The sequence below is a fragment of the Salminus brasiliensis genome, chromosome 5 (genome assembly GCF_030463535.1).
Source record: "Salminus brasiliensis chromosome 5, fSalBra1.hap2, whole genome shotgun sequence".
NCBI classification, from domain to species: Eukaryota; Metazoa; Chordata; class Actinopteri; order Characiformes; family Bryconidae; genus Salminus; species Salminus brasiliensis.
Window position 1 is genome coordinate 28,819,634 of NC_132882.1, and position 27,211 is coordinate 28,846,844.

General features: G+C 45.0%; 1 protein-coding gene across 1 annotated transcript in view; it reads right to left on the minus strand.

Annotated features, from left to right (window-relative positions):
• Nucleotides 1-27,211, minus strand: part of LOC140556314 (neural-cadherin) — a 156,355-nt gene that overhangs the window by 3,723 nt on the left and 125,421 nt on the right. Inside the window, exons 16-32 of the mRNA XM_072680080.1 lie at nucleotides 25,719-25,862; nucleotides 17,601-17,884; nucleotides 15,425-17,042; nucleotides 14,739-14,832; nucleotides 13,292-13,476; nucleotides 12,106-12,341; nucleotides 11,167-11,444; nucleotides 10,850-11,064; nucleotides 9,997-10,124; nucleotides 9,282-9,409; nucleotides 8,790-8,913; nucleotides 6,263-6,443; nucleotides 5,226-5,392; nucleotides 3,834-4,098; nucleotides 3,524-3,704; nucleotides 2,598-2,851; nucleotides 701-858 (exon numbers count right to left, since the gene is read on the minus strand). Coding sequence (XP_072536181.1) covers nucleotides 701-858; nucleotides 2,598-2,851; nucleotides 3,524-3,704; nucleotides 3,834-4,098; nucleotides 5,226-5,392; nucleotides 6,263-6,443; nucleotides 8,790-8,913; nucleotides 9,282-9,409; nucleotides 9,997-10,124; nucleotides 10,850-11,064; nucleotides 11,167-11,444; nucleotides 12,106-12,341; nucleotides 13,292-13,476; nucleotides 14,739-14,832; nucleotides 15,425-17,042; nucleotides 17,601-17,884; nucleotides 25,719-25,862 — 4,640 coding nt within the window. The remainder of the gene's footprint in view (nucleotides 1-700; nucleotides 859-2,597; nucleotides 2,852-3,523; nucleotides 3,705-3,833; nucleotides 4,099-5,225; nucleotides 5,393-6,262; nucleotides 6,444-8,789; nucleotides 8,914-9,281; nucleotides 9,410-9,996; nucleotides 10,125-10,849; nucleotides 11,065-11,166; nucleotides 11,445-12,105; nucleotides 12,342-13,291; nucleotides 13,477-14,738; nucleotides 14,833-15,424; nucleotides 17,043-17,600; nucleotides 17,885-25,718; nucleotides 25,863-27,211) is intronic.

The following is a 27,211-nucleotide window of genomic DNA, read 5'->3' on the forward strand; positions in this document are numbered from 1 at the left end:
TAATATTGAGTAGCCTCCTGGGGCTGCCACAAAAGCATGAAGTCTACACCTTATCCTGTGGTATCTAGCATCAAGACGTTAGCAGTAGAAAAAAATTGTTAGTGAGCCTTAGGTGCCCATGACCCTGTCTTCGGTTCACCAGTTGTACTTCCTTGGACCACTTTTGGTAGGTACTGTCTGCATACATGGACAATTTGGCTCGTCAGAGTAGCTCAGGTTTGTATTCTTAGCCATTTGTCCTGCTTTAACACAACACCTTCAAGAACTGACTGTTTACTTGCTGCTTACTACATCCCACACAGATGCCACTGTAGATGCAGATAATCAGTGTTACCTATCAGTGGCACGTATGTTATGGCTGATCAGTGTATATTCATTGTCACTTAAAACCTCCTCCAATTTCCAAAAAAAAAGCCATATCATAGTCATTAATTTTCTATTGCAGAGTATCGTCAGCTATGCTGTATGTTGTCTAACGATTATGCCTATGCATCACCTTACAGAAGTGCTGCAGAACCACAGCTGTGTGATTTCAGCAGTGTATTATAAATCATAATAAATGACACTACAGTGCCATCTAGTGGAAAGACTAGGAACAGGCCCCTGACCTGCTCAGTGTCATGCCAAGCCTCTTGTCCTCACTGGTAGTGAAGGTAAATCAGTAAGTTGTACGTGTGTCAGTGATGTGACGGTAGTGTACCTGATCCTGCTCTCCACCGCCCTCCTCGTTGTAGTTGAGGATGTTTTCTCGGATGTCCTCCCAACTCTCGTGCTCCGCCGGGATGTGGTACACTCCCCGCTTCCGGAACTTATTCCGACTGCCCTTCTGGTTCCACACGGTCACTGCCACCAGCACAGCTAGGAGGAGGAGAGTAGAGGAGTGTGTGTATGAATAGGAGTGTGTGGAATACACAATACATGAGAGTGAGTGGAAGTGGACAGTAAAAATGTGGGCTCTCCTCAGGCCCATGTGCAAGAAAGGAAACAGCATCCTCTACTGGCCATCCTCAAATCCTACACAACCCATTTTAAGTGGGTGTCATCTAGAGAGGTATAAAGCCCTACAGCCCAATGCTGATGGAACTGCATTCTCTGGAGTGATGAAGCTCCATCCAGTACTTTTGGGATGAGTTGGAGTGAAGCTTGTGATCCACAACTAATCGTCTAATATCAGTTCCTGACACTGATTGATGTTTCTGTTGTTGAAAGCAATCAAATCCTCATATCAATGTTCACCCATCATCTACTAGTTGTTTCTTAACATCCTGATTTCAGAAGAAATGCTGTATGAGCAGCCATCTTCCAGTCTTTACACTGTTTTACACTCGACTCTTCCCTCACTTGGTTTGGAATGCTTTGGTTTGACTCTCAGTGGGAGTCCGGATGGGATGCTCCTTAGGTTGTGTTGGTATGATGCCTGTGATGTGGTGGATAAGGCTGGCAGAGGGGCCTTGAGGGCACTGCCAACCCATCAGATTACCAGTGCACCTGTTAGAGGTGTGCTTACACACACACACACTGGCTGTATGCCATGACTCATCCTACTGTGTCTGTTTCTGCTGGGTGCCCAGTGCTACCAGGCTTTCTCTGCATTGGAACAAATCTGTGAGATGTTCACCATTCATGCATATAATTCTAAGTGTCAACCCAAGACATTTTCTTCAAACATTCAGAAGAAAGGTAAATGGTTGGGATTTAGTCTAGTCTAGTTTTCCCCTCAGCTTTAGCCAAGGAACCTAAACCAGTAGCCAGTCAGGTTGTGATTGTTTCTGGCTTTCAACTTTATTAGACCTGCTGACCTAAAAAGTAATCTGATCAGAATGTGCTTGGTGGGGTGTGGGTGTGAGCATTTCGATGTCTCTACAATTATTTTGTCTCACATACACACACACACACATGCTGTATACAGACACACAATCTCACAAAATCCTCTTATTTAACTGGTTAGTGGATTAACTGTTAAATAAAAAGAATTCTGTATTAAATAATTATTACTTTAACATAATAAACATACTAGAATCTATTTCATTTATTTTTTGTTGGACAGAGTACACCAGTACTGTACGTGAGGGAAAATACAGAAAGTATCTAATTAAAATGAGTAAAGGTAGGCCTCTATTTCTCTGTTTACAAAACTACAAAAGTACTTGTTTCTAACTGTTCTAACAATACCATCTAACTACAGTTACATTTGTAATAGTCTGTAATAGTCTGTGAGGCAGCTTTCCTGTTTATTAACAAAAAGAAAACAAGTTACATCTTCAATATTTTAGCATAAGGTAAAAGCTATGATTGGAAAGTCAGTATTTAGAGGCAGGGTTCAATGAAGGGTTCAGTGTGATTGGTTTGCTTTAGTGTGAAAGCATATATCATATGCTCCTTCAGTCAGTCCAGTTTAGTTCAGTTAGGCAACGTGTAGGGTATGACATTACTCATAATGTAGTGCTATTGTAGTTATTTGTACACCTGTTTTCCAACGGACACAGGAAGCTAATAAGCTTCAAAAACATTTTCTAAGTTTGATGTGCTCAAACTTTGGACAGACCATGCACGCATGTCCAATCTGTTTAAGGAGGAACCATTAGAATGGCATTTACCGAAGAAGACGAGCAGGCACATGCTGATGGCGAGGATGGAGCTGGGGCTGAGTGCAGCCAGCCGCAGAGCTTTAACCTGGCCTAGCTCACACCATTGGCCCTTGAAGCCCTCTGGGCAGCGGCACTGGTAGCTTTTGGTGGAGTGAGCCATGCATGTGCCTCCGTTTCGGCATGTGGAGGGGCCGCACGGGGATGCAGCACACTTCACTGCGCCCGTCAGTTCGTCTGCGACAGCCAGCTGACCTGCCGGACACCTGCACATACACACACAGCAAAAAAAACAAAAAACTCAAGTTTGGTAAAATTAATGGTTCTGCGATTGTCTGATTAAAGAAGTGTCATACTTGTATATTAATTATTTAATATGTATAAATAAACAAATACACAGTAGATTGTGATTTGATGTGTTATGGGACATGTGTACGCTTATATCACTGTGAGTGTTTGATCACTATTGTGTGTGTGTGTGTGTTTATTGAATGGATGGGTTAAAGGTAGAGGCCAAATTCCATCTGTGTCTAACACAAAAGGTGAATGTGGTTGCCAAGTCTTGTCTAGATTATGCAACAGCGTGGATACAGCATTCCATCACGAACCTATTACTGTAAACGGAATGGAATCATGGTCATTGAGTGTATCATTATGCTCCTGTGTGAGTGGGTTAGCGTAACCCTTTCCAAGGCTCTCCTCTAGGAACTACATTATTTAAAGTTTCATTCCAAAACCTAGTGTATGTGATCAGTCTGTCATTAAAGTAAGGTGAAATCAGGTGAGCTGCTGGTCAACCAGACCTCAGTTCTTCTAAGCAACATATCAAAAACTGCTGCTGACAATTCTGGCAAAACAACAACAACTTCCAGGTCTTGTAAGGGTTAAAAGAGTGTGAGAGAGAGAGAGTGAGAGAGACAGTGAGAGCAGAGTCTGACCTGCACTCGTGTTTCCTCCACAGATCCACACAATAGAGAGGACTGGGGCAAGGTTTGGTGTTACAGGCATCTGAGTGGCAGCCTGCTTGCACCCCACGCCTCTCCAGCACTGTGGCAAACTCACTGCTCTGACCGTCCAGCGGCAGAGTGTGACCATTCAGACGTACGTCGCGCATACAGCCTGCACAGTAACCAACACACACACACACATCATACTAAGCATTAGTACCATATAAATACAACAAACACGTAGAAGAGAGAGAGAAAAAGAGAGAGAACGAGAGAGAGAGATAATATAATATGGTCCCACCTTGAAAGTCTGTGTGTGTGCTGTGTGTAGCGCTGTTTGCCAGAAGCACGCTGGAGGGATGGACCACGATCTCCCGTTTGTTGCCCAGCACCCCTGAGACCTCTCGCGACCCCCCACCCTGCTCCAGCCGCAGGGTAAACAGGTTGTCATGGCGATGGAGACTGACAAGGACCCACTGGCCATGGTCCACTCTTTGGCTACCCAATTTAAGGGTGTGAGCTCCATCTCCCAGGTTGGCGCTAACACTCAAGTGCCCGTCTACTATCTGTTGAAGTACAAGGTGTGCATTAGAATCTGACATGGAGAATTTGGACACGCCTGGTCAAGATTTCTGTTACTGTAGGGAATAAAACGGGAATAAAAAATGACCTGAAGTTGTCATATTTCTTCCATATTTAAAGCAGGATTTATTTTATATTTGTATCTTTTACAGTTATCTTTTACTCTGCATTGTCAGTCCTTAGCAACACTGCCTTAGGCAAGTATCACAGCTTGTAAATGCCTTTTTAGCTTAGAACTCTTATGGAATTTGCATTAAGGATCATTATCCTGCCATTGAAGCCATTGTCTATCCATCTTCAGCTTTTTCACAGGCAGTGTGAAGTCTGTTTTCAGAATTAGGTAATAATAAAATCCATTCTTCTCTCTAACAGTAGGCAGGCTGCAACAGAAGTCCAAAGATAAATAGATCCACCCTCTTACTTAACAGTTGGAAAGGTGTTCTTCTCATTCAATTCTGCACCTCTTTTGTCTCCAGACATGTTTCCAGAATGCTTTAGACTTGTTTCCTTTGAAAACATCTGATGCTGAATTTTGTGGTGAGGACACAGGAAAGGTTTTATTCTAATGACTCTTCCATGAAGGTGTTGCTGCACAGTAAAACAGTGCACCAGCACTCCAAAGTCCTCTAAATGTTCCTGAGGGTCTTTTTCAGTCAAACAGTGGGTCAGATTTCAGTGTGTAGTTCCCTAAAAGTTCTGTTGGTCCTTCAAACTTTAACTTGACCTCCACTGATCCTGCGAACTGAAACAGCTACCTGAACATGCTTTGCTACCTTCTTATAATCTTCTCCAGCTTTGTGGGCATGGACTACTAGGAAGCTACTTGAGGGAGCATATGGCTAATGATTGTTGGGACAAGGTTTAAGGAGTTAGGGTATTTATAAAGCTTTGTTGAGGTGCCCAAATGTTTGCATGGTGCTCCTTAAATAAAATAACAACTACTTACTTAACTATTTACAGTAAGAAAGATATGAAAACTTCTGCACGCCACCGTATATTATACAGTTAACTGAGTGCGGAAGGGAAATCTGAACAGTATGTTATCCTAAAATATTTACTGCATTACTTCCCAGTGCTTATAGGCTGACACGTGTGTTTGCCCACCACTCACCTGCAGTATGATGAACTCGTTGGAGTCACGGGAGCTCATGCTAAGCAGGCTGCCGGAGGAAGAGCGTGTTCTGAGGAGGAGCTGGGCATGTGTCCTGCGTGGACTCCCACCTCCTCTCAGCTGATACCTCAGCATGCTCTCTTTCTCAAAGGACCACTCAGGGAGCGCTGGAGGACACAGCAACACAGTCAGTAAAGACACACAAACACAGACACAACAAGATGCCGAAAACTACTAAACACACACACACACACACACACACACTAGCAGACATATGTTCAGTTAGCTGATGTAAAGCTGAAGTGGGGCACAGTAAGCTTGAGTAAGTAATGAAACAGACTAACCCAGTCAAGCACTTGGGGTTGGGGTAAAGTGTGAGCCAGTATGATTGACATTACTGGGAAACACTAGTTTCTAGTGAGTGTGCACTAATTAAAATCCATGTACAATATTGCCCCCTCTATCGCATCATCCACTGTATACTGTCTAGACCCTAACGTCCTACATAGTCCAATTAGGGTTTTTTACAGTCTTTTGCACAATAATAATAATAATAATAGCAATAATAATAACCACCATATGTGTCATATTCTTATTCTCAGATGCTGGTAACTACAGTGATAAGGCGGGCTATTAACAACTGATTGTAGGAGTGGGGAAATGAAAGCTTACCATTTCTTTCCAGTGATCTTAAAAGTACTGAAAATCAGGGTTTCATTTTGTAGCATAATAACTTGGTTGTAAATAAGCTTGTTGAATGATGTCTAACAATTCGAGCATTTTTCACCTCGACCAAATTTACAGACTCACTACAAGGAACTACAAAAATACCGTAATGGAAGAGAGTACAGAGGAAGAGATTGTGGACATTTTTTTCTGTAGTTTGGAAGCTAAGGGCAGGAGTGAAAGACAATTCTGGAAGCGCCTTTCTTTTCCAGCATCAGAACGCAGGTCAGCACAGGGTAATTGTCTTAAATCAGGGAGCTTAAAGAGTCGGACTGTTTTATTTACCTTCAGTTTTGGGAGCATGTACTTACCTTTCTCACACTTGTGTCCGCTGTAGCCGGGGTGGCAGTCACAGCTGAAAGAGCCCCACTCCCCCAGGCACCTCCCATGCAGGCCACAGGAGGGCCCTCCTGCAGTCAGACACACTCCGTCGGTCAGTCCACACCCAGGGGCACTGTTCTCACTCTCCGCCGCGCTGCCCAGGTCATACATCTGACCAAGGACACACACACACACACACACACACACAGACAAGAGTACAGAGACTGAGTCAGCACTATGGGAAAGCTTAGAGACCTGTATTGATGTCGGCCATGGCTCCAAATCCTGGGACACAGAGACTAAAGGCCATGTCTGATTTCACTGGAGTGAGCATTTGACTTCATTTTGTTGCTGGAAATAAGGAAACGGTTTCATCTGCATTTTCACCCAGATTTTTACCCAGTTCAGCATTCTTCTTTAGTTGCTCCCAATTCCACCCACTATTTAAAGCTGCATTATGGAAAAAAAGGTATTTGTGCATGGGCTCCTGGGCTCCCCCTACAGTTAGTAAGAGGAATTTGCACTTTCAGCCACCCCATAAAAAGAATTAGGCTCATGCATTTTTGGACAAACTAGGAGAAGTCACTGAAAGTGAAAGAATCAACATGGCCTGAGGTGGTGGAATGATATTACAGGATTTTACACAGAAATACGACGGGTTAAACAGTTCTCATAGTGCAGTTAGGTTAGCATGTGCTTCCTCAGACATCACCACATCTTCTCAAACTACCGCAAACACGCTTGGAGGAGAGCACTAACCAATGCCCACATAGGTTATCATTGTGCTGAATGATGGGAGAGAGGGAAGGCTATTGTACAGTCCGAGAGAGACTGAGGCTAATTATACAGGGACTGTGGAATCGACTGCCATAGATCAATTTCCTGATGATCACAGGGGATCTGGCTCGTGTCTCCCAATGACAGGCCCAAAGCTTAGATCACTGGTCCCCAACCCTGGTCCTGGTGAACCCTTGCCCTGCACATTTTAGTGTTTACCTGGCTCCCAACCTGATCCTGCGAATTGGGCCATTAATAGCCCTGTTCAAGGTACTGTGTTAGAGCAGGAAACCACTAAAATGGGGAATGGCAGGTGGCCTTCCAGCACCAGGGTTGGGAACCGCTAACTTAGACTGTTGTGCCACTTGGGCCACTTTCATATGAGCTATTAGATTCTGCTGTGTCTGACCAGCACAGATTTAACCCATCAAACTCCAGGCTGTTTTGTCTGTATTCTTCTACCAAACATGGCAGTGGGTGGAGGCATTAGAAGGGCAGCTGGTTGCATATTTTGCTTAATGTACTAAAGTTTGAGCAACAAACTGAAATGGTTTAAAAGCAGGTGTAAAATAGTGGTTGTTCTACTGGGAGCAACAGTACCTTTACTCTTTTGACTCCACTGTTTTGCTCCACTTCTGTTTTGCTGCACATTTCACCCCCTGCACTTCGAGGGCATGCATAGTTGTGATAAGCTACAGCTTTGGTAAACAGAATGCTAATTTCAGACAAACTGTGAGAGCATATCGTGGCCAGAAGTCGTGCTCGAACTACTGTTTAATTTGTGGATCCTATTCTTGCAAAACAGGCCAGGATTGTTCCTGAGATCCCACACCTCCACTGGTGAGATACTGTATGTCACTTGATGTTCACACTTAGCAAATATTCCTGACATGTCAGAAAATAGTCAGCGTGTCTCTGACCTGTCAGCGGGTGGGAACTGCCATTCCCTCAGCACTCTTCACCCACTCACACTGTAAAACTGCACAGTCTGGATTTCACTGTAAAAACTTACTGTTGAGTAAGTTTGCGGTAAGGTACTGTTTGCGTGTGCACAAGTGGCAACCTCGACATAAACATTTTTTTTTATTACAGATTGTTTAAACTGATGTTAAGAAATTTCACTATTGGAGTATTTTAGAGTTGGATAGTTTTCCTATGACAGCAAAGGAATGCTTCTTTTTTAGGTCGTTTGAGGATTTCTTCTGTAGCTTTGACACAGCAGTGTTCTCTATTCAGAGTATTATATTCTAAGACCCTGGGTACAAACCTCCATAGAGCCCCCCATCAACTTTGGAATGGCTTCTTAATTAGAATTTCCTGTTCCACCTTAAATCCTGCAGTAGTTTATTCATTGTCAATATCATTTATGTGCCTGCAAGAGCACCAGAGTGTAAATGCTGCACCATTTAAGGTGGAACAGAAATTGGAATAAGAAACTGATGAACAAGTCGCCAACATTACACATATCCGCCTACGTCAGGGTCGTGGTGGGTTCGAAACCCACTAGCCACTTGTGCACATTTCTGTAAGGCGGAAGGCTCTGTGGCCAGGGTTTCTGGGCATGTGGTTAGGAGACTCGGTTGGTAAACAGTCCCTACAAGTGATCTAATAATGAGGGGTCAGAAAAGGTGTCCTGGTCATCTCCTCTGATAGGAAATCCTTGCTGACGCATGTTATACTGTATAGTAGACACAGCTGTATATTAGGCAACTGGCTCTGCAGAAGACCAAAAGGCCATACCTGACTGTCCACCACTAGGTTCCTGATGCAGCCGACAAAGCCTTTGTAGTGAGGGTGTGTCCGGCGCAGCGGGTGTGTTTCCTTCACTCCTCCGAGCTGCAGAGGCTGATCCACGTTCAGAAATCTACACAGAGACAAACAACATCAGCAGTGATCTCACAGTAGAGCACTGCAAACAGCCAACAGGTTGCGGGTGCTCTTTGGGTGCTGAGAGAGGCGGACCTGAATGGCTAGATAATAGGCAGAGGTGGGCAGGTGCAGGGGTGATACTAGGTTTTGTGGATACAAGACGGGACACACGGTTAAACTGTGGGTGGGTTTTAAATAGTAAAAATCAAGCCTGTGCAGATCTTACAGACTGCAGTAAAATACTTCAAAAAAGAACTTCTAACTATAGTATAAGGACAAAAATATTGGGACACCTGCTCATTTATTGTTTCATCCAAAATCAAGTGTATTAAAAAAAGTTTATCCTGCGTTTTTTGCTCTTACCTCTCGCTCCCTGGAGTGTCTGCAGACACTTTACACACTGACTGATCTGTCTCAAACACCTCTACTCCTAAACCTTCCACTTCATTCACCATGGCCCCAGAGCAGTGGTCCAGAATCAGCTGTACTTCCTGTGCACACACAGAAACACACACACACACACACACACACACAGTAAAGATGCAGCACTGGAAGATATTAAAATGCCTTGAGTCAATATCCTGTATCCCTGCTGAAAGATGCAGCTCAAGACCAGCTTTTGCTGGTAGCTAGTTTTAGATGGTCAAAACTGTCTTCGTTGGTCAATGTGGTTGAAAAGCTGGTCATTCAGACAAAAACATATTGTATGCTGGTAAGATAAGCTTCCTGATGCTGGTCAACCAGCTTGGTCTTGCTGGTCATGCTGGTCAACCAGCTCAGTCTTTTTGGTCAAGTTGGTCAAGCAGCTTGGTCTTGCTGGCCATGCTGGTCAACTAGCTTGGTGATGCTGTTCAAAAAGCTTGGTCTTGCTTGTCATGCTGGTCAACCAGCTCTGTCTTTCCGGTCATGCTGGACAACCAGGTAGGTCAAGCTTGGTCATACTGGTGGTCTAGCTTGGTCAGGTTGCTCATGCTCACAGACCAGCTCAACCATCAAACTCAACTCAAAAACTCAAAAAACATACCCTATGCTGGTCAAGAGCTAAGCTGGTCTACTTGGGTTCTGCATGAGGTTCTACCTTGCCGTTGCTGATGATGTCTAGGCGGTGCCAGCGGCGGTCATTGACAGAGGCCTGAGGAGGAAGCTGCAGTGTGAGAGTGCCTGAACCATGATTTACACTCAGCAATGGAACACCCTTCTTTAGCTCTGCAGACAGGGAGACAGACAGTCTATCCGTTACCAACACATTACGGTATGATTAAAGAGTTTCATCACTTTTGAATGTGTAAGGACGTGTGTGTGTGTGTCTAAAACTGCACTCCAGTCGTGGATGCTGGACCCGACCATGGCCCTCGGGTTCTGTATTGACCCTCTGGTGGGGAAAAATGCTTTACTGCAATCAATTTGTGGTCAAGTTTCGATTTTCTGCCCGTAATCTGGAGAGCAGAGGGCCAGGCTGATAATTACGCAACTCCAGGCAACACGTAACAAAGTGATGAGCTCAGCTTGTTCAGGGCCAGAGCAGGTCATTCTCTGGAGGTGTACAAGTCATTGGAAGGGACAGAGGCGAGAGGACGGCACGTGAGCAAAGCCTGACCTTTGCTGAGGGTCAGTCTCAGCACTGATCCCGTTTGCTCCCAGTGCTGACCACAGACTTTTCCATTCAGAGCCATTCGTCAATAAAAGTTCAACCTTCGCCATGTTAGCCGTCATCCATCGACCCCGCCGCCGCAGTTAATTGGCGAGGGAAATGAATTTCTTGCATGGGCAATGTAAAAATCTTAAATCATGACGGTATCGACCGTGTGTGGCGTTTTCATTATCAAGACGACGCCTCGCTGGCTCTTCAGGCTTTTCATTACAGCCTGGAATACAAACAGACACTGCAGAGGACGAGTACACAACTGTCTAATGGAGTCTGTGTAATGTACCGAGTGAGATGAAGTCTTCTTTGTCTCCGGGCTGGAGACCGCCAAGGGGGCCGTTGTAGAGCAGCAGGCCGTTGGCTGCTTCCGTGATAAACTCCAGAGAGATGTGACTCTGGAAGCAAGGCCGGATGGGAGGGAACCAGGCGTAGCCATCTCCGAGAAACGTGTGCTTGGTCTGCTGACACTCCGGCCCATCAAACATGGGCGGACACTTGCACCTGGAAAAGACGCGATTGTGCATAATTAACCTTCACAAGTGTAGACTGTAAAAGCTGATGTGAAAGGAAGTGAACATGGCTCTGCTTGCACGATCAGCGTACCTGTAGCCCATCTCGCTGTCTACGCAGGTGCCCCCGTTGAGGCAGGGGCTGCGGGGGTATGAGGAGCAGGACAGGTGCTGGCTCTCTCTGGCCAGGCAGCCACACTGAGCACTGGCTGTCGCCGAGACCGACACCAGAGAGGCGTTACCGCTGTTCAGAACTGAAGGTGTGTCGCTGAACGTCACCCTGCTGGAACAGCCATCTGTGTGACTACAGTCTGTATAGACACACTCATTCACCCCTACTTGAAGAATAGTCACACCCAGCGCTGACTCCAACTTAGAGAGAGAGAGAGAGAGAGAGAGAGAAAGAGAGATGTGGTTCCATTATTAAAGAAACAAAGAAAGAGAGAGAGAAAGAGCGGGAGAGACAAAGAAAGAGAAAAAAAGGAAAGAAAGGTAGGAGGGGGGGTAGAGAGACATAAAGAGAGGGAGGGGACGGGGAGAGAGAGAGATTTCATGAGTCTGTATGTCAAATATTGCTCTCAGCATCTCAGAGCACCTCAAATACTGATGAACAATAAAGCTGAAGATAATTGTATAGCTCGGTCAGTAGAAGAACTCAGACCACCATAAAGGTTCATATAGGGTGAGTTGTATTGAGTGGGAGTGTGTGTGTGTGTATAAATGGCTACAATCCCTGTAAGAGTGCAGTCCGTCCCCTTTTTTTTATAATAGGCATTAGTGAAGCAGTCGGAGCAGCTTCCAGCACTTCGCGTAAATATTCATCTGGAGGAAACACACAGCTGTGAAGAGCTCCCACTCACACACCTGACTCACACGGCATGTGTCTCATACCTTACATGGACATGAAATATTCATAAAGGCTGTAGACTGTATGCACGAGTGTAATGTGTTCGTGGCTGCCTGTGGTCAGGGATGTGAGACAATGGGAATACAAATTGTGCATGTGTACATCTGCGTGTGTGTGAGCAATTACCTTGGCCTTGTGTATAGCCACACTACCGTGGAGTTTTTCAGGCTTGTAGTAGGGAGAGCCATGAGCAGCAAACCACACGCTGAGGTGCCGCTGGTTGGGCTGAGTGCCGTTGGCCAGGCTGAAGATGTGCACTTTCTCCACCTCTGTCTGTAGCAGTTCTGAGAGCACACGCTGCAGGCGCTCATACAGACTCTCCCCCCCGGCAGACGTACGGAACAGCTCCTCGGCCGTCAAGTCTGTGCACAACACATACACACACACACACACACACACACACACGTGGGTTAAAAGTGCCCACGAATGGAATTCTGTGTCTACCTTGGCATAGTTAAATAATGAGAGTCTGAACAGGGAAGTGACACAGTGTGACCTACATCCCCAAAATGTTCACACACCTGGCTAGAGGCTAAACCCAATGGCTACTTCGGGAGAATGTGAAAGTGAGACTAGTTGGTTAGAGGCTAAAAGAAACTATTTCAGCAAGGCTAAAAGCTAATGCTAACTTGCCGGGTGAAGCACCGGATGGACTAGCCTATTAAGCTAGCTGGTTGCTATTCCCTGCTAAGGAGGTGGGGAGTGTCGCCCAGCAAATGAACAACATCCCTGAGGGCCAACCAGAAAAAGGGATAAGGGCTAACCAGGTACAATCTCTTCAGCTAGCTGAATGCCATGCCAAAAGGACCCAGAGAGGACAAATTCAACAGCTTCCCTGCGAACCATGACCTCCTCAGATCGCCAAAACCCTGGTTGACGTTATGTTTTAGCCACTTTTACACTTTCAATAACATTCTTTGTATGTTTAATTCTGAGACCAAATAACAGGGTGGTAAATGGGCCTGTTAAATGTGAGCCTTTTTCATGTTCAGTTGATTTAACTCCTTAACACTCCAAGGCTTATTACACACTAAGGTGTATTATTCAGTAACTACAGGGACATCTGTACAAACTGGTGGGGCTCCTCTCTAGTAATAGAAGTTTGGCTTTTTAAGGGTTTAAATAATCTTAAACAGGTTTCTGACATTTCCCCCCCCACAATTCCTTCCTTTCCCATTCCCACCCGTGGGCTAGGCCTCCCCCTACGGCACAATGTTTCGAGTGCTAGCAGCAAGAGAAGAATCATTTTATAGCCCCAGTCCACAACATCTCAGAGTGAATGAGTGCTGTGGTGAGCCCGCGAGTCACGTACTAGAGAATCGGAGTGATCCAGCGTTGAGCAGTGCCTCCTCCTTCAGCCCTCTGACCTTCACTTGAGCCGTGGAGGTGACGTCCGGCCAAACCTTATCTGCCACTCGCACCTGCAGACTGTACGACCCGGCAGACGTGCCTCCCCTGATACTCAACTGGCCGGTGCTCTGATTCAGGATGAACTGTCTGTGTAAGAGAACAGATGGGGGAAATTAAACACTTAAAACATATTATAATATAATATTTGAACTGCATCTCTAATATTGATAAACTGGCCTGTCTGTGTGTAATCACAAAGCTTTGGTGTTGTTGTGGATGACCAATAATCATTCTTGACAAATACAAAGACATCCATATTCACCATTTGTGTTGGACATAGATGGAATTTAGCCTCTGCCTTTAACCTATCCGTGCAGTGAACACACGCATACACACTAGTAAGCAGTGACCACACACAGTGAACAGTGAGCTCACATGCCCAGAGTGTGTGTGAAGGGCCTTGCTCAAGGGCCACCACTGCCCCACAAAAGCAAGCAACAATTGTGCTGGTGTTCTGTCGAAAATTGAAAAAGGGCAAAAAAGGGCATACAAGGTTTTTGTGTGACACTTTGCTTGACAAATTTGTATGATTGGAAGCAACCCCAAATAGTACATTGATACGACCTGTGTACTACAGCTACGCTTAGCTGTGTTTATTACCCCTGACTGCATGCACCAAGGTCGGCAAACTCATGCTGGCTGTGGTTCAAATTAGATTTTAAAAGGTGCAATCATGTTCATATAACAGCCACTGAGGTCCACGTCGCTGGTGACCTTCAGCTCCGGTGCCAAATTAGGTAATTAACTGTCAAGTAAAGCAAATGAAACACTGCCCAGGTCGAAGAGATGCTGCACGTGCCAAAAGTCACTAAACTGCAGCGCGTTAATTACCCTAATTAACAAGCGCGGATACTTTAAAGAACATCTCCAAGAGGCTTCTTTTGGAGAAAACAACAAGCAAAACTCCAAACAGACAGGCGTCAACCTAGAGGAGCTGATGTGACGTTCATTATTTGCATGTATACTGACACCTAGCTTTCCCTTAGTTGCTTTTGAAAAGTGTGGCGTCTTGTCACGAAGCTCGTGCAGCAGGCTCAGTATGATGCTCTTCATTATTTCATGCGCTGCTCATTAGAGCGAGCGTCCGTCACACACCAGTTTTCCCATCAAGTGCAACACGAGAATCGCTGTCTTGCTTCAGAGTGAATTCTGAATCTCATTTTTGATGAACTATTAAAAGCATCCCGCACATGAGGTGTTGGAGATGATACCCCCCCCCCCCCCGCGTTCTCTCACGCTCTCTCTATCCTTCTCTCTAGCTCCCTCTGCTTTGTTCTCATCACCTTCCTTGTTAAGTGGCAGCTGCCACTGTAGGGTTTGAACCAAACTTCAATAAAAGATCAAAGTACCTGGGGGGTTTGCCTTCAAATTTGTAAACCTTTTCGCTCCAGTCGTCAAGGTCAGGGGATTGAACTTGTCCAAGTACAGTCGTAGGGAGAGAACCTGGGGAAAAATACATAATGAGGTCATTGAGGAGCCACCTCACACAGACTCTGCAGTACCTGGGGCTGAATGTGTAAGTGTGTGTGTGTGAGTGTGTGGGATGTGAGGGGGAAGAGACACACATCTTTAAGAGATAAGGGGGAAAAAAAAGCAACTCATCTCATTGCCACATATGGATTCGCTTAAGCTACGTGGTAGGGGGGCCAATGCTATTAGTATGCAACGCTGCCATTTATCCAAAAGGCAAAACGGAGCACTGTAATCCTGTTAGGCATGAAATCAACAGCTTTTAAAATGGCTCCTGTTTATGTGCCTATTAAACCAAGGACTTAAGTAAATTGTTTGCTTCATGCCATGTTTGAGCTACATGATGAGTTCTTATTAGAAGGTTAATGCATTTCCACTGGGTACGAAGGAAAAGCACTAAAAATACATTGACTCAAACCGCGTCCCCCCCCTCACAACCCCCTCTGAGTTTTATAGCACGCTGACAGCCGGCATGAAATGCTAAATAAATATCGTAGGAGCGAATACAGCCTTCAGCAATCAAGCGAGATAATGACTCAAGAAACAGAGTTCCACAGTAACGTACCTTCGTAATTGTAGACTATGAACTCGGAATGTCCCGGCGCGTGCGGGTGGTCGTTCTTATCCCCAATTGTCACGGTCAGTGTGCTGGTGGAGCTCATTGGGGGAGAGCCGCTGTCGATCATCAGAATTGGGAGGAGGTACTGCTTCTGCTGCTCCCGATCGAAGGTGCGGAGTGCCGTTATCATTGCACTGCCGTTGCGCAGATCCGTCAGGTTGAAGTTGGTGACGTCTGAGGTGAGCATCAGCAAGCGGATGGAAAAAGGCCCTCCGTTGGGCGAGGTGTCTCTGTCGATGGCATGGAGCAGAGTGGAAGTGTCATTCATGTGCACAACTTGCGGTGCAATGGTGTTCTCCCACACAACGGGCCGATAGGGAACCTCAAATTCAGGTCCGTTGTCATTGATGTCTTGTACGGTCACCAGCACAATGGCAGAGCCAGTCAGGGCAGGGCTGCCCATGTCTGTGGCCAGCACCATCAGCCTGTGCTGAGACACCTTCTCCCGGTCCAAAGAGTCGGCCACCACTACCCAGCCATTCTTGTCCACCAGGAATTGCTGGAAAGGGTCAGTCTCTGGGGCGATGCTGTAGGAGAACTTTCCATTCTGTCCCGAGTCCAGGTCCACAGCAGTCACTTGGGCCACGATGGTGCCCACGGGTACGTCCTCAAACATGGACCCTGCATCGTAGAACTGGGGGAAGAAGACAGGAGCATGGTCATTGGAGTCTTCCACTTGGATGACACAGTGTGCTAGGCTGAAGAAGTCAGCGTCCTCCACTTTCACTGTGAGATTGAAGGTGCGCTCATGGGGCTTCTCAAAATCGATCTTCTTCTTGAGCCGCACTACCCCCCGCCGGTTCACTTTATCTGTCTCGATAAAGAACTTGCGGTCATCGTCTCCACCCACAATGCTGAATGTCATCACAGAGTTCTCCCCCTCGTCCCCGTCTGTGGCGGCCACCGCCAGCACTTCACTGTTGATATCCAGGTCCTCGGCCATGGTGGCCATGTAGACTTTCTGTGTGAACACTGGAGGGTGATCGTTCACGTCGGAAACGACAATAGTGGCCGTTCCAGTTCCAGACAGGCCTCCTCCATCCCTGGCCTCCACCACTACCAGGTAACTGTCCTCCACCTCTCGGTCTAGGGAGCGTAGCACTGTGTAGATGGTGCCTGTGGCCGGGTTGATGGAGAACAGGTTCAGGTTTATCTCGTTACGGACGTTCTGAACAATTCTGTAGGTGAGGATGGCGTTTTTGCCAGCTTTAGGGTCATCCAGGTCAGTGGCTCGCATCTCCATGATGGAGGTGTCAGCTGGAGAGTTTTCAGGCACGTGGCCCACAAAGCAGCCATCAGATGCACAGAGGAAGATCGGAGGGTTGTCGTTGATGTCCCGCACCTCCACCAAGACGTCAGCAAAACCGGTCAAGCCAGCGCCATTCTCGTCAGTGGCCAACACTAGAAACCTCCAGGTCGAACGATCCTCTCGATCAAGGCGCTTTTGGGCGTAAATCCTCCCACTGAGTTCCTCTATGGTGAACTCGCTTCCAGCACCCTGTCCATGGAGCGAGTATCGCACTGCGCTCTGGTCGGCCTCTTGATCTGGATCTGTGGCTGAGACCTGAAGAATTCCAAGACCAAACAAGATGGCATTAATGACCAATATTAATGGCTTTTACAAGCATCGCCAGTAAGCTGACTGAGTCGAGGAGAAGAATGGGTGGCTAGATTCAAAACTTCAGAATCTGTCACAGAACACAAAAAGCAATTAAAAGTTAATAGATGCAGCAAAGAAACACAGCAATCCCTCTTGTCTCTCCCCAGGTTTGTTTATATAAAGCCTTTGAAGTCTTTTTTTTATGCTGACAGCACAATAGGCAGTGATTTGGGGAACTGCTGGAGGAGCGCGACAGCCGAGGCCAGGTATGTCAAAATATCCATTTCAAATAGGATGTTCCCCTCTCTAAACTCTAAGAGCACATTAATAAACATAACAAAACATTTCAAGGGAGAACGCCATGAAACTGGAAACAGTTTACTGCATTAGACAGGACCTAAAATAAAAAAGCTCTACCTTACATGAAATTGCCTATTTCTGACATACAGCATGCCTCTCCATATCATTGCTGGTGTATCTATAGAAATCTAATGATGAACAAACACCCTCCCACCCCCTCACCTCGAGCACGAGGACCGGCAGCTCAGTCAACTCCTCTGTGACGCTGGCATGGTACTCCGTCTGGCTGAAGATGGGCGCTTCGTCGTTTTGGTTAATGATGTTGATAACCACCATCGTCTGGTTCTCCCATTTTCCATCTGACGCCACCAGCCGCAACTCGTACCGCTGCACTCGCTCGTAGTCCAGCCGCTGGGCAATGAAGATGGTGCCAACCTCTGGCTCAACATCAAAGGTGCCCATGGTGTTCCCTGAGGTTATTTGGTAGCGCAGCTTGGCATTGGCACCTGTTGGGGTTTTGGAATGTGTCAGCAGGTGCAGGGGAGATGAGTGTGTTGCTGAAGAGAAAATCAATGTGTTTTTGTTGTAGGACTAGACCAATTCCTAAAGGGCTGACTGGTGCACTCTTCGGAAGGTCTCTAATTGTGTTGTTGATAGATTTCTGAGATTCTATATGAAACCATTCAAACATCATAAGCGTTTGGCTTAATTGGTACTAGGGATGGTCATTCAAATCCAAAATGATCTAAATCAAGCATTCCAATGAGCTGAGTTGTAGTGTGGTCAAAAACAAAAAGAATATGCACTGATCAGCCATAACATTAAAACCAGTGACAGGTGAAGTGAATAAAATTGATTATTCTGTTCTATCTGTCAAGGGGTGGGATATATAGGGCAGTACACAGGCAGTTAACAGTCAGTTCTTAAAGCTGATTTTGGAAGTGGAATAATGGATGAATTGTGATGGCAATTGGGTCAGAACATCTCCAATACAGCAGGTCTTGTGAAGAGTTCCTGGTATAGAAGGACAATCGCTGAACTGCAGACTGTCACCATGCCCAAAGCCAATCGTCATCTAGAGGAGTAGGAAATCCCCCAGTGCTGGACTGAGGTGCAGTAAAATGGCTTTCTCTAGAGTGATGTGGGATATGGGATATTTCTAAAATCCAGAACTATCGATCATCAGATTCATCCAACATCAGTATATGACCTCACTAATGCTCTTGTGTTATGAATCTAATCAAATCCACCTGTGGCCTACAGATCACCTTTTATGCTAACTACGCAGTGACTGGATATTAAATGTTAAAGTGCTTCCTTTTTGGATCCAGAACAATGTTAAAAAACTTAAAAACATGGATATTAATAAAGAAACCCAACCCTAATGGTTCCTTTGGGTCCTTTGCAGTGGTTAAGATATGGCAGTGGCAGTAAATTGCCATTCATTAGCATTCAAACCTACGACAGTTTAAGTCTTTCATGGTACACCAAAGAAATAAGATTAATTGAGACCTGCAGCTGTTCTTTCACTGTACTCTGTTAATGCACCCTTGATTTTAGGACAGTCCCCATGTTGTGATAAAAAGATTAACATTAAACCTTCCCCTTTCAGTTATACAGCACCTCCAGAATCTGAAGTGAAACACTTAAAGATATAGATGTATATAAAGGACATGAACTCAAATGCAAACACATTCCCTGCCTCCAATTAACTACAAAAGTCATATAGACCTTTCGCACATAAGCATAAGCCCTTAGACCTGGGGCAAGCGATATGCTATCCCTTTTTGGCTGCTGCACAGTTCAGTGGTTCAAACAGAGGTACATCAGAACTCCACAAGCCTTTCATCCTCCTCTCTCTTCTTCTCCATCCAGTCATTAAGTCCCACATGCTTGGTGAGTGTCATCCACGATCACAGGTTACGCAACACCTTTGCTTTACAGAGAACTGTAGCGGCTCAGGCCACTCGCACAGTTACATCTACGCCAACCTGACCTTGCTATTTGACCTCCATATTGCCGACGTAGCAGCGGTATGGAGAGTGGGCCTCAAGAACAACTCTAACTAAGGGCTCTTCTGCAAGAGGGACATGACTGTGTACACAGACGTATAGAACAAACACAAACAGACAAGCGACAAAGCCCTCTGTCCTCTCAAGACCCCCAATCTCCTGGCCCTCTTCTCATGGCCCCTCTGTGTATGGAGAGGAAAACAACCCTCGCTACAGCTCTGTTTACCAGCCTGGATCAGATTTTATGAGACAAACACCATCTGGGCGCTATGTGTGAGGATTTCATTAGGACGTGTTATGCTCATGCTGGCCGTGTCTGTCAGGGCCATTGGAGCACGATGTGCCCTGACATTCGCTGAAGGCAGCTCTGGCGCTTTGGCCCAAAGCACTTTCCTTAATGACCAGCTGCCTCATATGGTGCCCCTCTTGCAGCAGCACAACGGGCTGCAGGCCCTACACCTCACCCGTATGCGCTGTAGCAGTGCCTCTTGAGCAAGGTGCCCCGGCCCTGCAGATCCTGGTGTTTTTTCTTCTGCTCTAACACACCTGATCCACTTAATCAGCTCATTAACAAACTCCTCATCAGATGAAAGCAGCAGAGGTACTCAACTGCCAGAACTGTGTACCACTGGACTGTAGGACCCAGACAGGGTTGCCAGAATCCAGCAATAACAAAACAAGATAGTCCACTGGGGCGGGCAGGGAGGGATTGTTGGAGGAGGTATTCAACAAGCACACAATATCTTCATCATGTCTCACATTGTTTTCTGTGGACATGGATCACTGACGGCAATCTACTGATCAAGGTCGTTTCTTTGTTACCTTTTTATCCTCAATCTCTTTAGAACATCAGTCTGCATATTGCTTGTGTGTGCAATAAAATATACAGTATACAATAAAATGGCACAACAATGGTCAGACAACGGAGCTTAAACATCAAACAAAGTCAGACTTACTGGTCCACAACTGCATACCTGTCTAGGCAACCCTGGACATAGACTGGGCCTAAAAAAACGAGGTATATAGTCTTTAAAACAAGTCCTCTTTTTCACACTTCTCCCGAATACACACGTCTGCACCCAGGACCGATTCTAGGCTTGAGGAGGAACCTCTTAAGGTGCTTTGAGGAACCTTTGACAAACTAATTCTTCTAACCTTTTCTTGAAGGTTTCTCCACAGTTTAAAATTGAAGAACCTCCAAAAGTTCATCAAGGATCTTATACTTTTAACAGCATAGGTGCTCACCTGACATTCTACTGAACTCTTCCTGAATGTAAATGGTTGTCTATTGAATGTAACCCTACACCTTACCTTAACATTACCCTTTTAGGCTTATGTTTAGGGTTGGATTTAGGGTTTAGGTTAATTAAGGCTAAGGTTAAGGTTTAACTTAGAGTTCAGCTGCATTTAATAGACTTTCAGTTGAATGTTAGTTGAATGTGAGGTGAGCATGGACCATCCAAGTAAAGTGACCACCCATCTGTTTATTGATTTTCATTATTTTTCTTGGATACAAACAATCAGACGGTGAAGAGCAGCGTGGTGAAGAGCATGCACTCATGGCATTTCACCATGCACCTGCAAACAAGGAGCAATTTTCACAGGAACAGTTTTTTTGTCATTCAAATGATAAGTCGAAGCAGTCATGTAAAAATTAACCAGTCATGCAACCCCACACGGAGTGCCGGGAGCTGATAGCTTCCACACCTGCAGCAGACCGCACCAAGTCAAGTCAAGTCAAGTGGGTTTATTGTCATTTCAACTACATACAGAGTACACAGTGAAACGAAACAACGTTCCTCCCGGACCATGGTGCAACATAGACAGTGCATACAAGACACAAGTGCAACACAAACAAACAAGTGCGGACAGACAACACAGTACAGACAGAGGATAATAAATAATGACTGTAGTGTGCAAGTTGTGCAATGTGCGATAAATAGAGTCCAGTGAGGTAGTAAAGTTATCAGTGCAAATGCTTGTGCAAAAAATGCTTCCCATGTTATCTGGGATAAATGGTTGGAAAGAGAGAGAGAGGGAGAGAGAGAGAGAGAGAGAGAGAGGGAGAGTGTAAGATATCAGTTCAGGAGTTGAGTTGTGTTGAGGAGTCTGATGGCTTGGGGGAAGAAGCTGTTGCAGAGTCTGGTCGTGTTGGACCGGATGCTGCGGTACCTTCTTCCTGATGGCAGGAGGGAGAACAGACTGTGTGAAGGGTGGGTGGAGTCATCCACAATGCTGGTTGCTTTGCGGATGCAGCGGGTGGTGTAAATGTCCATGACGGAGGGGAGAGAGACTCCGATGATCTTCTCAGCTGTCCTCACAATGCGTTGGAGGGACTTGCGGTCAGAGGCTGTGCAGGTCCCAAACCAGGCAGTGATGCAGCTGCTTAGGATGCTCTCTATGGTTCCCCTATAGAAGAGGGTGAGGATGGGTGGAGGGAGACGGGCCTTTCTCAGCTTCCGGAGGAAGTAGAGACGCTGTTGGGCTTTCTTGGCTGTAGAGCTGGTGTTCAGGGACCAGGTGAGGTTCTCCGCTAGGTGGACACCACAGTTTGAAGCGAACCCCAGACCACCGATATCAGGAGGAACAGGGATCAGTTCTCTGGACCACTCCCTGACTCAAAACAACGCTCATCCTTGACCAAACATACCGTATTTGTAGTGTTAAAATGCCCATTAAGGTTTCTAAATGGTTGTTGTAGTGTTGCTCCATGGTGGACCATGCAATGCTTTGCTTTCCTACCACAATTTCTAAACTCAACCAAAGTGGCCTAAAAGACCTTGCTCTTAGTTAGTTAGGCTATGAAGGAAGCTCTACATTTCATACACTCTGTAGTCCACAACTGAAATCTGAGTTAAAAGGGAGGATTCGAACAAAAAAGGGCGATCAGGTCTAATCAGCTTTGCGAAACATTTAATAGGGCCATAAAATTCCTCCATTCCCCATGGATCAGGCTCTAATTGTTCCAATTTCTCAGTTTCATCCCCAGTGTAATATAAAAATTTTGGGATTAAATAGACGGCTCGTTCCAAAGCCGGGAGCTGGACAGGGTACCATCGGGTTCTGATTTGCATTCTTGCTCGTGACAGGCTTGAAATAATAGCAGTCTGGCAGCCTGGCACTGTTCATCCAGGCGTGGCAGATCATCATGCCACCCTCGTTTCTCCATAAGGGCTGCTGTTTCGTCATTGTTTGAGCTTCCAGACACCTGCGTTTGTCGCTAGCGGATCCTCTGGACTACCTTGCTCCTGATGACATGCTGATGATGGCTACATGCCACACTATATTTGTCATGTGTGTGTGCTGTGCGTAACAGGTGAGGCCGTGTCGCTGCGTCGGGAGCCCTCACAGCCTTGCCTGTTTGTTTACGATGACAGATGAGCACGGATCACCTTCTGTGCAGATGAGGATTGGCGAGAGATCAGGCGCAGTAATCCTGTCGCTGAACCGGCCCGGAGTGACAGGCCAGAGGAGTCCAGTGGCGGGGGAGGTGATGTGGGGGCGAGAAGACAGGCATACTGGCACACTCCACCGGACAGAAAGGTGATCTGTCCAAGCCTGTCTCACTCAAACAGACAGGGGCAACACTGTGTGTGTCAGTGTTACGACTCGGAGGGGACAGGCCAAGGCCCGGCCGGCCAAAGAGCCGATGTGGATGGACTAATTCAACTCCGGATTACATAAATGCATGCTAATTCAAATGAGCACACAAAATGTCACTTCTCATAGCTGCTGAGGAATCACAGTGGCCTGCTTCGCATAGGGGATGCTTCAGGAGGTCGAATTAGTCCAGAGGATTTTCAGCTCTTAGAAACCATAAATAAAACATTTGCAAAATAGTTTCATTTCAGAACTGATTTTGGAGATTATAATATTAAATATCCAAATGTTTGTGGACACCCCTTCTAATAAATGCATTCAGCGACTATACGTGGCGTCCCATTGCTGACACAGATGTGCAAATGCACACACACAGCATGTCTTGTCTTTGTAGAGAAGTACTGCCAATAGAATAGGACTCTCTGGAGCAGATAAACATGAACCTATTGGCACGATGCCTAATGCAAGGTTTGAGCAGTGAAGCAGTGGAACTGCGTTCTCTGGAATGATGGTGGTGCTCCATCCAGTACTTCAGAGATGGTGGTGGGGAGGTGATCATCCAACATCCAAGTCTCACTACTGCTCTTGTCGCTGAATGTAATCAAATCAGTTACTAACAACAAAAGCAGGATATGCTCTTTTTTAATACTCTTAATATCAAATAAAAAAATGAATTGTTGTCCCAATACTTTTGTCCATATAGTGCATTATTTATTAACAACTGGGCATTATTCAGTATCTACTGTAAGTTATTCAGTTGTCACTCTAAATTACTAAGCAGCTATGAATTATTGGACTATGAATTATTCATCTACTATACATTATTCAGTATCTACTTACAATTATTCAGAATCTTCTATGGACAATTCAGCATCCACAAAAATGATTCAGTATCTACTATGAATAATTCTATAATTTAATTATTTGAATAAACAAGACTTACATCATAAATCTACATTAAAATCTATGAATTATTAAGTATCTACAATGCATTATTTTGTATCCACTATGAATTAAGTAACTATTACAAATGATTTAGTATCCACTAAGAATTATTAAGTATCTAAGATAAGACAAGATAATCCTTTATTAGTCCCACTATTAGTCTATGAATTATTCAGTATCTACTATAAATTAGGTATCTGCTATGAATTATTTAGGATCTACTATAACTTATTGGGTATCCATTATAACTTATTTGGTATCTAATATACATTAATCAGTATCCACTATAATTTATTTTATGAATAAGTGAATTATATGAATAAATCTGAATTACAATATGAATCTACTGTAAATTATTAATGATCTACTATGAATTATTCAGTTCCCACTATTAACTATTCCGTAAATAATACTAAGCTAATGCATACTAACATGTATGAGCTGGGCTCACATTCAGGCTTTCAGGCTTTAAAGGGTTAAGGTAAAGGCGTTTGATGGAAGTGCCCATTCTGACTAATCCTGACGCTTTGCATTACAGGGTCAAACAGTACAGGCCACATGCTATCATGTCCACTTTACAAAGTCACATTTTGTCTGCAGGGGACAGCATCCGCAACGTTCTCCAAAACCCAAACAGCAATACACATGACACTCGTGTCGAGCAGAGGAACAGAATCCGCAATGAGGAAGAAGGCAGAGAAAAGGGATAGGTGAAGTAACCCAGTGCCGGTCTGAGGCCAGGAGCTACTGAGCTGAAATCCTCCCAGAAGACATGCCTGATCAGCAAGGCTGCCGCTTAATGGGATTGTGTCATGTTTTATGGATTATCTCCGGCTAATACAGATCATCTGCCTGCTTGGACACCTGTGCCAAGAGCAGAGACAAAACAACTGCAGGTTGTTTCTCTCAACAACCTTTCTTTTGGTTAAGGCCATTTTCCTCTCATTAGCAGATTAACTGCTGATAAGGTCTTTTCAGCAGGCTTTTTTTAGGACGGCGGTGTTTATGAGGGATTAAGTGCAATATTGATGACACACGACAATTTCACAGTTTCATTGGTGCCTCTAGTTTCTCACCCAATTACTCTTCCAACACAGCGTGCCACGGATCCAGCCATAATACTAGCTAATATCATATAATGGCACCTAAATTTGGCACTGGTCTACCTTTCCTTTGGATAAATTAGATTCAAAAACTTATTTGATTTAATCTTTCTATTCCTTGAAAACCACAATATGATATCCATCTTTCCAGAGGATTTACCTGTGTCATTAAACAAACCAATCTTATTTATTTTAATTTTCTTTCTTCTTTTTTTTTTTGGGGGGGGGGGGTGGGGGAAGTGACAAGGGACAAACAAAACAAAGACGCCAACATCAAATAATTACCTTAGGGGGATGAAAGTGTTACTCCCACCATCACCACAGAGATTTGCTAACAAGCTTGGCATAAAAAAAGAGAATTTTCCACCTAGATTTAACTCACGCTACATCCCCCTTCCATCCCTCCACCCCACCCTCCTCCCAAGCCTCCCATCTCTGTAACGGCTGTCAAAACATCACCACAGATGGAGGCTGAAAAATCCGCATTAAAAGCACACAGATGACAGGGATCCTTAAATCCTTAAAATAAGACGTTTCCATTAAAGAGGCCATGAATCTGCCTCATCTCTGTGGTAGAGCACATTGTAGGTGTAAACTGCACTACCAAAGAATAAACTATGGGAATAGTGCTGGGCCCTTCTGGTGCTACCATAGCGACAGCAGACAGTGAGTGGTCTTACCCTCATCTTCATCATTAGCAGTGACGGTAATGACTACGTAGCCCACTTCCTTGTCCTCCTCCACACTGATCTCGTATACAGGCTGAGAGAAGGCTGGAGCGTTGTCATTCACGTCGGTCACAAAAATCCTCACATAGGCTGTGTCTGTATGGAAATGGAGATCAGTTGGTAATGCATTACACTTCCTACACTTCTGACTGACTGACACATTGACTCCGCTGACTCCTTCGACACATGTGCAACCATCTATGGTGAGATTGGAACTAGAGTTTTCTGACCTAGAGCTTTTGTACTCCTACTCAGATTAGTTTTCGCTAGGCTTATATCATTTAATCATTAATAGAAACGCTTTGATACCACTTTCCCTTTACTGCGGGGTGAATTGGCTGGGTTTGTGTAGCCTAACGAATGTTTGAAAACTCTTCGATGCTAGTCTGCCTGTTTCCAGTATGTCAATTTGTGCTACCCATCAATATGTGCTAGTTTTCAGCTTTCAGCTTTCAACTCACAAGCGATTAGCAATTAGTACAGGATTCTTCATTTTGAGATGGTCATGCATTGCAGTAGTGTTTTACTGTACTTAGGCTCTGGCGAAAGTTCTCCTGGGAGACTCTAAAGCTGCATCACCTTTCTTCAGCCAATCACCAGCCTCCATTTGTTGTAACTGCTTTCAGAAATGACATCACATGTCTACCTCCTTCCTCACCACCGCCAAAAGTTTGGTCCCGACGGCTGCCCCGGGGGTGGGCTTTGCCCCCTGCTGACGTTGCAGGACCTGGGCTGACGGTGGGGACTACGCCAAAGATTTTGTCCATCAGCAAAGAGTTTCAAATTGCTAACATTGTTTCCATCTCATTATTTGCCAAGATTCAATTTTCACTTTACTGCTCTCATGTCTCCAGAGTCTTCTAGTAGAACTGGATTCATCTCTAAAGTATTTCCAGTCTAAGTTTGATTAGCACGGTGTTTCACAGAAGAGCTGCTTTCTTCACCGTCCACTTGAACCCTTGCTGCTGTTATTTACTGCAGCGACTAGTGAATCGATTAGTCTATGCAACCATCTAAAAGTAGACTAGCAATGCTCAAACTGCTTAAACACTCTACTACGCTACAGAAAGAAACTCAAACACTATAACATGTCTGATGACATGTGAGTACAAATCTAATAATTGCTGAATCCCTTAAACCATTTAACCCTATATGTTGGCCTACACTTACATTACTATTATAATTTACAGCACTTTCATAGACCCTAAAATAGAACCCTGTGGCACTCCACAAAACCTGGTAAGTTAAATGGCTATACAATAGTTTTTGCCCTATGATTAATGACTGAATCATTAACTTTAAGGGTTTAAGGGGTTAAAAGCTAATTGTGCAAAATGCATCCACATTCAGTGAGGGGCAAAAATTTATAATCATCCTATATTGCATCACCAAATTAGCATCATCATTATCAACCCGGTAATGTCTCAGTGATGACATTATTTTTT